The sequence below is a fragment of the Epinephelus fuscoguttatus genome, linkage group LG9 (assembly GCF_011397635.1).
Source record: "Epinephelus fuscoguttatus linkage group LG9, E.fuscoguttatus.final_Chr_v1".
Lineage (NCBI taxonomy): Eukaryota > Metazoa > Chordata > Actinopteri > Perciformes > Serranidae > Epinephelus > Epinephelus fuscoguttatus.
In genome coordinates, this window is record NC_064760.1 from 14,567,232 (window position 1) to 14,581,241 (window position 14,010).

Sequence of the window (14,010 nt, forward strand, 5' to 3'; positions counted from 1 at the left end):
CTGTGTGCTCCTGTTCTCTACTCCTACTGAGCTTAATTTGGCTCCTTGTTCCTTCTCTCTCTTCTCTTTCCATGCCTCTTACATTGTTTTTATACAGCCGGCTAGTATGGGCGATATGCTGGCCCCATTAATAGATGAAAGGTGTTGTTAGAAAGCCTAATATAACACAGATTGAGAATCATGTTCGCACTGAGTATCCGCCCAGTTTCCCATTCTTGCTCTCTTTATTGATGTCAGGGTAGTTGAGCCGTGACACGCCCGCAGTTAATGAAATTAGTGCTGAGAAAATGCGCAGTGTCCACCAGGGAATATTAAGAGCGGTTCCCACTGAGACATCTGTGGTAGTGGCTGAGTACATTATCCACACAGTATGTTAGAAACTAAGGAAATGAGCATTATATGGGGGGAGGTAGATCCTATTAATGCTTGTAGAGGGAACGCTGTGTAGAGGCTATTTTGATGATGGAACTTCCTCCATCTCTCATTCCTCAGACTGTCAGGGCTGGCCTTGTGTACTACTTTTAAATTTTGTGAAGGCCACACATACAGTCAGGGTGCACATGAATGTCAAGCTGGATTCTATTGTTACTTTGGTATGTCAACTGCACAGTGCACACTGGTGGGTAGAGCACTGAAACTCTATACTCAAGTATGTACAATTCCTCCCATTAAAAAATGACTGTAGTCAAAATCAAAATTACCATTCAAGTTAAAGTAAAAAAGTATATGCTTGGTGAATTACTTACTTACTTCATTACTGAAGTAGCTTTAGGCTAAGTGCTTTCTGAAGTGGTGGTTCCCCACCGGTCCAGCCACAGGGTCCAGATTTGTCCTTAGTCATTAGTTCAAGGTTCACACACTTTAAAATATTCAGCGTCATACTTGCGTTTGGCCATATCGTTGATCTAGTTTGCTTTTTAGGTTTTGGTATAAAAAATGTGGGTAATATGGTCTGGTATTATTGCTGAAAGCTGCCTCTTGTTTTGGGTTTTGCTCTTTATTGACTGCATCGTGGTCAAAAGACAGGAGGTGCTGCTTTTTGTTACAGGCAGCTGGCAATGTGGCATCTGCAGTTTACTCAGTCCACAAATTTAGAGCAGACTAGCTGTAACGAAGGTAAAAATGGCAAATGTAGTGCAGTAAAAGTAAATTACTGGTTCAGAAATATACTCGAGCAAATAGTAGTTTAAAAAAGGGGCATGAAAAGTATTTGTTTCTTCAAAAAAACTACTTTTTTACTCATGTGCATTACTTGTCACGTGTTACTGCCCACCCCTGCAACTGAAACAGCTTTGCATTTCCACAGTTTTACTGTAAATTATTCATCCTATTCAACTGAAACTGTGGGACTGATGGGCCAGACTAGCCCAGTGTTACTCTGCCAATTCCTCAAACTCAGCTGACCACTTTCTGGCTTTAGCTTCGCTTTTGCTCTGCTAATCCAATTAAAGTGTTCAATACGCAGCCTTTAAGTGGATCAAGTGTGCGAGAATAGTAGCTGTAGCAGAAACCTGGAGATCAGGTAGCTTTTGAGGACTTGAGAGGCACGACTCTTGAGTAACCAGTCATAAGATTTGTAAGTAATTCTGCTACCAGCTGGCTGCGATCAGAATAGCAGATCAGCACATAATCAGATTAAAAACAAAGGAGACTGAATTGGCATATAAATATGTACATATGTGGTTTATAGGGCATTTAACAGAGACAAGTGATAAAAACAAGTCCACTATGGCACATTTATGTGTCACAGCCTTGGTCTATTCCTATCCTTTTCCTGCCCAATTTATTTATACGAAAATATAGAAAAAGACTAAAGTATTGTCAGTGGTTATTGTATTAATACCTATGTTTATAACCATACCAGCAGACAATGCAGCTTTTACTTACACTTTGCATACAATCCCTTGTGTCAGAGCTGCCAAGAGGAGAGAGCAGAAGGACTAAGTTAAGCAGTAGCAGTACCAGCTGCAACTGGTGCATTGCAGCACCTGGCCTACCACAGCACACAGGCTCCTGCTGCGAGGGCTCATTCAGAACACAGAGACACAACATCAATCACAGATGCTCAGCCAGCTCCTCTGGCCTGCTATTTCACACAGGCCTTATGCTGCAGTCACCAGCCATGCCAGTCCCCTGTTTTCATTTGTCATTGTAGACACTAATTCCTTGATCACCCAAGCTTCTTAAAGATTTAGTTTCTTGGCGCACTTTGTTTGCTGGCTTTGTCCCTTGATGTGCAAGCTGAGATTGCATTCTGGCATATGATCAATTATTATTGAGGCTTGAGTGGCGTTTAAACACTGGCCAGATATTACAGTTACAGAAAGATGATAATCTTACTCAAAATTGAGATTCTGAATTTGGCTCATAATTCTGGGGGCATTGTATGCCCTCATTAGGCAGTGCTGATAGTTAAACAAGGACAGAGAGATGGGGAGTGGCTGGACTACCCAGAGAAAACCCATGTTGACACGGGGAGAAACATGCAAACTCTGCGCGGAGGGGCTCCCCCACCCTGGGTTCGAACCAGGAATGCTCTTGCTGTGAGGCAACAATGCTAACCACTTTACCACCGTGCCCCCCATTATTGATGTTTGTATAGGGTAGGGATCTTCTCTGACATTGAAACTATATTTTGTGCTGCAACTTTAGCAAACTATTTCTCGCAGAATATCTGCTGTGCTTAAATAACAGGTCCAAGGACACAGAGTTTTGTTTCTTACAAAGACTAATACATAACAAAAAAAATGACATCATAGTTGTGGCCATATTCATGCAGCCCTGTCCTCATCCAGTCCAAACTCAGTGAGGTAGCATGCCTTTGAGTCAATGTCCTTTCCCTCACCTTTACTCAGTGCTGTTACTCATTCCAAACCACCTGTCTTCCCAGTGTCACCAGGTGAGCTCTTGGCTGCAAATTCTGTTTTCATTTCAGATGAAAGACACTAGGCCTTTAGAAAAGAGGAGGGGAGTTACCTCCTCTCAAGGAAGGACCTCCTACCGCCAAGGTGATGTAGGATCAGTGGATCAGCTCCTCGGGAATGTTATGTAGTGCTGTGTTGACGCTTGGCCTGAAAGCTCCTGTTATACTTCTCTAAGGGCCAAATTTACATCCTATGAGGATACCACTAATCAAAAATTCATTTGGACTCTGTGTCCTGTTACATGTGAAAGATAAAACACCTGTTGAAAAGTTTTATTTAAGTAGCCCAGTATCACAAATCCCTATTTCCCTCAGTGGCTTTACAACTTGAGCAACATAAAACACCCTTTGTCCTTTTTGACCCACACTACGGATAAGGGAAAAGTCCCCCAAAAAAATCCTTTAATGGGGAAAAAATGGAAGAAACCTCAGGAAGAGAAACTGAGTAGGGATGCCTCCTTCATGACGGACATTTATTAGATGTTGTGCGCAATATTACTTACTATTTCCATGCGATTTAAGTACTCTAAACATCTGGCAGGCAGTGTTGTGTTGTATGTTTCCACTGTAAACAAAGAACAGAACTGTCATTCAGTTCAAGGAGTCACCTAATATTGTGGACACAAGGCATCTGGGCTATATTGGTCCCACAAGTGATAATGCCAGGTATCATGGCAGGAAGTTTTCCCACTTAAGCAGCAGGCACCACTCTTTAATCTCCTGCCTGGATCCACACACCCTTTTGCCACCACGCTAATCCAATAAACCACCTATGCTGATCTGACGTCTTGCATAACAGGGCTGGGATAGCCGAGCCATGTTTCCCTTGGTGACCAAATGACTACGGGAGGGCAGTTATTTTTAGCCCCCGAGCACATGCTAAGGAGCGAAACTATCAGGAGATGATGGTAGGAGGAAGGAAGGTTTGGCAGTCACTCCTACAGTAATCCTCCATGTAAAGCCAAGTGGATCATTAAAATAACAAGAGTGGTAATTTAAGATTCAGGTTTGTGTAACATGAGTGAGAAAGTGCCAGCAGTAAGGTGAGAATGAGAGAGAGGGTAAAGAGAGCAGAGAAAGTGTGACTTTGAAGACTGCGGCAGCCTTTTGTTTCCTCTTGACTTGTCATGACAAAAGAGAAATACTGTGGGCAGGGGGACGACATGCCATGCAGGTTGCAACTGGGGCATATCCGGTATGAGGCTCTGGTTACAGTACCTCATGACTCTGTGTTTTGTTGTTGTTGATATTTCAAGCAGCCAGCTTCCCTTACTTGTGTCCCCCTCCCAGCATGCCTCAGAACGTCCCTTCCTTCCATTTTTAAACTCCAGGGTTTATCTGTCGTTGTGGAAGCTATGCTATGCCTGCCCTTACCTCATAACCCTCGACACCACTACTACTACATGCTATAGGGAAGGCTACGCAGCACTCAGCGGATCACATGCATGCAACTTGAGAGTCTAAGGGAAACTGTTGACTTAAGAGTTTTACAGTAGTGCTCTCTTGGCAGTGCTGAGGGCGCTAATCTAGACGTATCAATTAAAACACGAGGGAAGGGAAATGTGAAATCTGTTTCTAGATGTGTCAGATGTTTACAGCTTCAAGATAATCCCTGGGTCAAATCTTAAATTCTGTAGATGTGTCAAACATTTGTTTTCCAGCATGTCCACAGTCACAGAAGTTAAGGAGAAGTCAGTCTCAAACTTGAACTGCTCTATCTACAAAATGTCTGGAGTGAAAACTAACAACTGTTGTAATCATTGATTAATTGTTTGACCTATGAGATGTCTGAAAATACTGAAAAAAGGCAAAGAGCTATCTTGCAAAGCCTTGGGAAATTTTGTCTTGTCTCTAGTCTTGTGCTGTCTGACCAATAGTCAGCTAACTTGTTCAGTTTACTATTACATAAAAGAAAGCAAAGCACTAAATCTGTTATCCAGAAGCTTACAATTATTTTTCTCTGTTGACTAATCAGTTAATTTACGAATCAGCTTTCCAATCCCGGAGTAGAGCCGCTGCTCCTTCGTGTTGAAAGGGGTCAGTTGAGGTGGTCAAAGCATCTGATCAGGATGCCTCCTGTTAGAGGTGTTCTGGGTACTGGTAGGAGGCAGTACCCGGGGCAGACCCAGAATTGCTGGAGGGATGATATATCTCATCTGGTCTGGGAATGCCTTGGGGTCCCCCAGGAGGAGCTGGAAAGTCGGCTTGTAATAGTTCGAGATAAACCTTAATGGCTGTAATGTCCGCTAGCTCAGTGGTGCTCGGTGAGATAGCAATAGATGCACGCTTCCTTCTGCCAGTGATACGGTTGGCGGGTGTAGTTCGGTAGAAAGAAAATAGGTCCTACATGAAACTGCTCACAACAAGGTCTGTGGATTGTCTTCAGTAACCAGGTCATGATTTCTGGAAAGAGACATTGCTGTTGAGTTTTTCACATGTATTTTCTTGGCGCTTTGAGTACCACAAGCTGAGTGCCATCTAGTTCCATTACATTGGAGAGAAGGCAGACATCTCTATGGCCGATATCTCCAGCGTTTAGCAACTCATGCTTAAACATTCCAGACTGATAAAGAGCTCTACAGGTAAGAGGAAAAATATAGATTTTTCCATTTTGTGTTGAATTGTCCCTTAAAGTGGATCCTGCCACACTAGCTGGAGTGTCTGTGCAATGCTATTTATTAGTTTATGAACAGCTGAAATTATATTTAATATATATATATATATGTTCAGATTTGAGGGATGATCCGTCTGATCTGAACAGCCTCACCAGGGCATAAGCAGGAAACCATGACATACCTGTACATACACTGAATATACAGGTTGTATGTCCTTGTACACATTCGTACATCTTTGCAACTCACTCTGTTCAATAGAGAGATTCTTCAGTGTGTTGTCTATTTGACGTCTGGCACTGCAGTAAGCAGCTTCAAGCGAGAGGCTCGAGATATTCACACAACATCCCTAGACATCCTTTTTTCATGACGCAGCACCTGTCTGTCTTCAGCATGGAGAGCATGCATGTTAACAGCCCATCTGTGATAGTTTAGACCTCGCCTGAGGAAGACGCAGAGATGCCTCCTGCCAATCAAAAAATAAAAATATTTGTATTTGGTTTAAAAAAAGAAACGGGAGGAAATGTGGTACATATATAAGCATTTCTGCGACCCACATGCAGCCCTCATTTGATGTGTTGATTTAGCCTACATAGCTCCATCCCACTTTGTTGAACCTAGTGGGAGCAGAGCAGAGCTGACTCTTTCAGAGATGGAGAGAAGAAGAGTGTTATCCATCTAAGCAGAGGGTTTGTTGATTATTTTTTTCAGCACTGAGTGGCAGCTTCTGACAGTCAAACATTTTCCATAAATAAGGCAGAATATGTGACTGAGGAGTGAATAAGCTCTGTAAGCTCTTCTTTTATACATGTGGTTTGAACTAAGTGGAATCAGGATTCAAAGTGCAGTTGGATGAGTCGTGCATGGGCTGTACCTCTGCCCTTGATACACACATTACTGTAACACATGGATTGACACACAGTTGCTCTTGTCAACAGTATGTCCATCTTGACAGGACATTCCCACACATTTCTAGCAACAATTGGACAGTTTTCAGTTGGGGTTGCTGAAATGTCTCTTAAGTAATCTGACATTTCCTAAATACTCCGTACATGTCACAATCCTTTTTTACAAAGGCGCGTATCATTGACCAGGATTTTTTCACACACGTTGAAACTGAGGTCTGCTTAAACAGACAAAATGTGATGTACTTAAATTGTTGCTTTCCTCCATACAGTAGCTGCTGTAAATGTTTCTGAGTCAGGCAGTTTTACATAAAGCAGGTGATTCCCTGTATTATTATTATATAACAGGGTTTTTCTCCAAGTTGGCAATTCACTGCGGAGGCGGTAATGAGAGATGTATTGTCAGTGAATGTCATTTGGCAATCCCACTGTTATATTTTCTGAAGCACCTTCTCACTCCATTAAGATAATAATTTGAGCATTATACTGCTATTAGATTATTGCTTCTGATCTAAGGCAAGTGTATCATACAGATAAATACAAATGTCTCCTCGGTTTATCATGTAGGCTGCAGTGATTGTAGCCTCCAACAATGACAAGTACATTGTGTGTACTCCACCATTTACAGAACAAAATAAAGGCATTGTTGTGAAGTGAAATTTTAACAATGAGACATTTCACAATGCCAAGTTTATCCATCACAGCACCAAGAACGCATATATCTAAGGCCTCTAAAGCACCAAGGTCAGCTGCGGTCTCTATGGTTTTCTCTCAGAGTGTTGAAATCTCTGACTTACCTTTTACAGACTCCAAAGACTCCTTTTGGGACTTTACGACACGCACCGACTCAAACACTTCAAAACAACTTTTCATCTTTACTTTTGTTTGTGCTCAAGGCAGATTTTGTTTCTTATAGAATGTCTTTTCTTTCTCCCACGCCGCAGGATATGAAAAGACAGAGGACACATCAGAAAAGACGTCCTTAGCTGACCAAGAAGATGCCCGAATGATATACCTCAACCAGCCGCAGTTCACCAAGTTTTGCAGCAATCGAGTCAGGTAAGGAAATGTAGCATCTATGGAAATGTGTTGAATATAAAATATAATGAGAATTATGAATGCACTGTTTGAACTGATGGAGAATATGAGACAACTGTGAGCCTCTTTTTGGATTCTACATGTAGCATTACCACTGTTTGGGTGGTCGTCCATGTGAACCTAATACTTGGGTAGTAGTAAAGTTTTAGTGGTCCACATTTATAGCTTCACCAGATCAACCCTGGAGTACCACCCAAGCAGTGGTAATGCTAGAAGGTTTTAAGTCTGTGGTGGTCTCTTTGTACCCCCTTCAAAGTAAAATGCATGTCATCTTATATGTTTCTTCCCTCTGCATTAAGCTAGGCATTGTGTGCTGCGTTGCATTGTGAAACAATGTCTCCTCAAGTCAACTCTCAGTGCACTCACAGTGGTGAATAGGAATGGGATTGCATAATGGTCTGACACACTACTGTATGTTGACATACCTGCGCAGGAAGCAGCACACTTGGAACATTCCTGTTTTCAGAGGAAAAATGTAGGCTTGTCATTATGATTACGTAATCGACTTATTGTACAATGTGTTAGGACATGACCTTGATAATTTTGTTGACCTTAATATTGCCTGAATCCACTTTTACGTCTGGAACCTCCTGTTTACAACGGGCTTGAGATGCGCCCTTGTTGAGGACTTGGCTCAGATTCCGTAGTTACTCTCTTATCCTGAAGCCTCCTTAAGGAATCTGATCTGTTTGATTAGGCAGTGGGAACCTCTTGCGACCGCATGCCTTTGCTGACGTCGACCCCAGCATCATTCGAACCCTGGACCTTCTGCATGGAAGACGAGTGCGCTAACTACACGTAATATTGCCTGTTGTATTTATATATTTGTTTGTAAGATGTTAGAATAAACAGAAGGGTTTTCCCGTCCATTACTTGGGTGCAGCGATTCTATCCTTTTTTGCTCCTCACCCTCGCCTACTTGTGCAAGTCCGGAGAAAAATAAAACATCTCTTCAAAGACAACACAGCGTAGCTTAACCGTAGCCTGCAGCTGCACTTTTGGAGTGGAATAGGTACAGTCCCGATGGTCGCCAAGTCCTAGCAATGAGCCAAAAAGTCCATTATTTGTAGTTTTACCCTCCAACAATCTCATCCTACACTCCATAAGTCCACCAGCAAACTGCCCAAATCCCAGACCGTATGTCCTTGCGAGCTAACTGCAGCACACTGGACAGATTTCGGAGGTAACTGTAGTGTTCACAGAGCTTAGCTAAGCTTGTCTATTAGTCGTAAGAGGCATCATGTGGTTTTGTTTTCATTGGCCAAATTTTGTACTAAGCCTCAAACTGAGTAATATTTTTTTTTACATTCCAATGTCTGAATATTCTCAAGGTTCAGTGCTCTTTGAGAGGGTTTACTTGCATTATTATGTTATTAAATTGTATCAGTGGAATAAAATGGTCTTAAAATGATAATATCATTTTTCGCCATTATTTCTGGGACGATATATCATCTAACAAACGTAGTTATTGTGACAGGCTGAGAAAATGTAACATATTCTCTCTTAGATTTGCTGCAGAATATCAAGACACCATCTTCATGTTATTGAGGTTTAATGTGCAGCTGATGAGTATAGGTGCCTGTCTCTTTTAGCCATGAACATAAACCTTCACACCAAGGCTTTGTCATGCAAGGTTGGCCTCTATCACTTATCATCCAGCATTCCCAGTATATTTCTTGCAGCATGCTTTAAAGATGCTTTCCCATGTCACTTGAAATTAAATTTGATCACAGCTGCTTTAAAAATTCACACTCCAAGATGTATTCTCTGAAGGATTTTGCTGTTGGTGCTATTTTTAACTTGGTCGTGGCAACCCAGAGGCCATCAGTGCTTTCCATGGTGACCTGCAGCATAACTTGCCACTTTGCCTTTAACCCTACATTAACCTTCAGAGTCACAAGCAAAACAGTTGAATCAAAGCATGCCTAGACTGCGTGGCTGCTACTTAAATGTCAGCCTGGGGGAGAGTTTCCTGATGGCAAGCTGGGTTGAAAACTCAGAATCCATTTTAGGGGCCTTTGTGAGCATATGTTGTAAAAATTTGGTCTTGAGGAGAAAAGATTTAAGATGTTAACCCCCTAACCCCAACTCTGTCCTTCTCTACAAAGCAATGAGAGACTGATCTACAATATATTTTACCTCATCTTGTCTTACATACAGACTTTTGAATACATGTGATATAGTTAAAACGGTGTACAGTGGTTTTGATGTGAGGAGGCACATCTGATGAGCACAGAGAGGTGCTGTCCTACAGGTACCATGACAACACCCTCAGTGATACCATATTTGATAAGCACCTGCAAGATTTGTATCACCAGTGGCGCCTCAGTCCAGATCAACCAGACTGGCCCTTTTTATCCTGTTATTCCTCTTGGAAGGAGTGCAGTGCTTTTAGCATTAAAGGTCAGGCTTGTTGGGTCAGGGCGTCCTCTGTCAAGGAATATTATTGTTAGCATTCCTGCTGCATGAGCAGCCTGAGATATGTATGTGCTTACGCAGATGCAGCTATAAGCTGAACAGGAATAATGAATGAAAATTTGCAAGTGTGCTAATAGTTTATTTGTTTGTTCAGCTTCGTGTAATGACATGACAAATAAGCGACGCAAGCAGCTAAGAAAATGACAGAATATCTTCCTTACTCCGATGTATTTCTTTAATTTACTCAATTACTCTGGATCAACCTTATTTTTGTTGTTACGGTCATTCTGTAGATACCACCTCTATCATTTTAGTTTGGTTATTAATAATTCACAGAGCCAGGTCAACGAGCATGTGCAATCAAGACTGCATTATTAGCCTGTTTGCAGTAGCAGATGGTTGATGGTTGAGTGAAATTGCAATAGAGAAGTTTAAGTAATATGGCCTTTGCCGTGAAAGAGCACCTCTGCATATTTTAAAAGTAGAAGTGTATTAAATTTTTGTGACCTTACCAGAGGCGTTCATTAATTCAGTGGGCGACCTGTCCTCACTGAAAAATAAAGGAAAATGTCACATTAGTTCCGTTCAGCTGAAGCACACAAACACTGTGATCAAAGTAAGGCAGGTTAAATGATCAGGAATAAATCATTGTTATAGATTCTTTAATATTCGACTGATCTGAGATATGACTGTCGTTGCTCCACCTCCTATTTTTAATCAGAGTCAGAATTAATTAGACATACCAGTTTTAGCAATATGTAAATTAACAGAAGTATGTTTAAAAGTTTGAATGCTTGCAGCCCAGTTTTTAGAGATAAAAAGCAGACTTCTCTCTGAGCACACAGTGAACTGGATGGCAGCTTGCATGTTAATGCCTTTTCAAGTCGCATTTGTTTCCGACCCACCGCTTTCGGATCTGACTGTAATGCATCCAACTTGTGTCTTGTCAAATGATTTCAGAGGTTTAAGTGCTGCTGCATTATTTGAACGGTGAAGTCCACAGCTTGCAGACGGCTTTTGTTGAAATTTTCTTTGTCCTCATAGTTTCTGCAATGTGCCCAAATAATCGTCTGGAACCTTGAAGGCCCATCATGCTTTAGGCTGCTCTAAAGATCTGATCTGTTGAAAAGGATTGGTTGCTGTCTCAGAGTGACCTGTGGAGACTCTTACAGGAGCAGGGGCTGTGGTAAATGGTGAATCTAATCTTACAAGCTCACAGGTTTCTCGCTTTCGCTCGCTCTCGTTCTCCCTCTGCAGCCTCGCTACCTGCAGAATATGTCACAGCTCACCAGCACGCAGACGAACACATATATGACTCCTGCCTCAGACAACAGGCACCTTGTTCTCTCTATACTATGCATGAGGATTGTTTAGATAGTTTATTCAGCTGAACTGGCTGCTGGCAGATCTGGCTGTAATGCTAAGATGAGTTATTGCTGAGATGACAGCTCATCCTATGGCAAACAGGAGTGGCTGTACAAACCTTTTAACCTCTGTGTATCTATATAATGCTAATATTGTATTGCTTATTTAAGACAAGGAACAATTGTGACATGACACACAGGACACAAACAATGACATTTACATGCGCAAAATGTTCAGATTTTTGCCCTTACTCTGAAAAAGACAATATTCCTACTAAGCTGTTTACATGAGTAAAGACAATGAATATTGTTGGTGAAGATTCATCCAGGTCGTGGTACTCTTAAGTGCTATATCGTAGGCAAATGGACGTACTTGAGTTTCTTGAAGACGTGTCACTCACCTCTCATCCAAGAGGCTTCCTCAGTTCTAATGGACTGGTTCAGAGTCGCAGGCTTTAAAACGTGTGTATGTGTGAGCACTTACAGAACCGTTGAAGTCACATGTTGTTGACCCACCCTGCCATCATGAGTGCCATTAGGGTTAGATGGGTCCAGGTGTGAATGAGCGTTAAGCCAAGGGATCTCAGGACGACATGCAGCCGTAGATACTCCAATTAATGTGCCCTAACATGCCACTTATCACGTCAAAATACAAAAAGATAGACGGGGTTGAGCCACTTGGTATTTCAATAGGATTTTTCAAAGTTTTCTTATCTTGTTTCTTGTGTGATGATACAGAGTCATCTTTCATTCAACCACCTTCTTGAAAAGGTCTGCGATATTTGGGCGTATCCAAAAACCTGTTGATACCCAAGTCTTTCATAATGTTTAAAAGTAGGTGTGGTTTGACCAGAAATGTAGGTTTTTCTTTTGGGCATCCATCTTTACTTCAGCCTTGTAAACTTGGCGAGCTAGTTTGTGTACGATGCATCCATGACAACGAACAGAGCCGACCATGTGTGTTGAAAACTGTGGTAAAAACCCCAGTTGAGATGTATATTCCTGATGCGCAAAATGGATGTCCAGAGAATGTTATTAAACTTTGAATAATTCGGCATATCCCTCGTGTATTATTCGGAACATGCTATAAATGCTATTGTTAAAAGGCCTAAACTGTTGACATGACATCAAATTCAGAATATTGCCATACTTGGAGTAATACCTGAATATTAGCGCGCATGTTAACGTAGCCAATCACCTATACACACAGTGACTATATATGAAATTAGTCAAATACCTTGATTTGTCTTACTCACCTAACCATGAGCTACACATTTCACAAGGTGGTATTTACATCTTTATCAACTCACTGGCTCACTTTGTAAATCCTAATGACCAAACGTGAGCCTCTCATTTTAGCAGTATACCATAATTAAAAACCTAACTGTGCACATGATGAACATAATAACATTACCATCACAGTTAGTGTTGCAGTACTGCTTGTACAGTGTTTGCAGTGTTACAAACACAGACAGACGTATCTGGAAAGGATGTTAAACAGGAGGTCATTCATCCATAAAGGTTACTGATCCAACCAGTTGTTCGACTTTATGCAACTTCCGTGCGCAGTCATATTTGCATACGAAATGAATTGGACAAGGAGAGACTGATGTTTCATCTTTAATGCCAAGTCAGACATTATATAACCACCTGTCCGACCATACAGTCACCATAGATTTTCTGATATATATATATATATATATATATATATATATATATATATATATATGCATTTAACTCATAAGGAAGATAAAACAACTTTATGATTCATATAAGGTTTCTGCAAGTTAACTGTCTGAGGTAACTGTGATTGTATGAGCTGTGGGTTGCTAACAGCTGTGGTTGATTTGATGATAGCTTTTGTGGTTGAATATTTGTGTAACTCCCGCTGCAGAGATTGACCACCTAAGCAGTGTGCTGTGTGAGACAAGTGCGATACAGCTCAGTAGTTTTGTCACTTTTTTGTATGTCAACTTTTTTAAAAATCTGCTTTTATGGAAGTAAAATTTCAATCTGGAAAATGATGAAGAACTTCTGTCACTTACACGTGGTAAAAAAAAAAGAATTAAATTTGTGATCAAACTCTACTACTCTTATCTACTTGTCTAAATAATCTACTGCGGTAACCCAGAGTTTATCAACTGTTAAATCTTAAGTCATGTTTTCTGTTCCTGTTAAAGCCGTGTTTAGATAAAGCAAACATGCTTATTGGCAAAGTATTCCTATATTTTTAATTATGATAAATTGAAAAATGACTGCCTAGAATGAAGACTCAAAATACCTTCTTATTTCTATAGTCAAAAATACTGATTAGCCTCTAAAATAAATGGAAACCCCAACATAATATAATGCATTTAACTGTGGAAAGTGAGTATAGTGCTTGTTTAAAAAGTGCTAAACAATTCCAATTAAACTTTTTTGGGCCCTACAGTTGAGCTGGAAGAATAATTAAATAATCTTTATTCAAAAGTAACACACAGGTTTGTGGACAGGCAGGTGAGCTTCAAGCTTATTTACTGTGATAGTCTTCATCTGGCAACAGCTGGTTAATGTTGGTTTGTATTCACGGCCCCTGGCAGCCCATTTAGAGTCAACCACGGCCCATGGGTGGGTCTTAACCCCGTCGTTTAAATAACGTCATCTGCTGTCATTGCAAATAATGGAAATCTTGAAAGTCATGGTGCAGAACG

The 14,010-nt window shown here is 41.1% G+C and overlaps 1 protein-coding gene across 4 annotated transcripts in view; it reads left to right on the forward strand.

Annotated features, from left to right (window-relative positions):
- atp8a1 (ATPase phospholipid transporting 8A1) overlaps positions 1–14,010 on the forward strand; it is a 147,893-nt gene that overhangs the window by 13,767 nt on the left and 120,116 nt on the right. For all 4 annotated transcript variants that reach the window (XM_049585988.1, XM_049585985.1, XM_049585984.1 and 1 more), the window contains exon 2: positions 7,385–7,499. In XM_049585988.1, the coding sequence (XP_049441945.1) occupies positions 7,385–7,499 (115 nt within the window). The remainder of the gene's footprint in view (positions 1–7,384; positions 7,500–14,010) is intronic.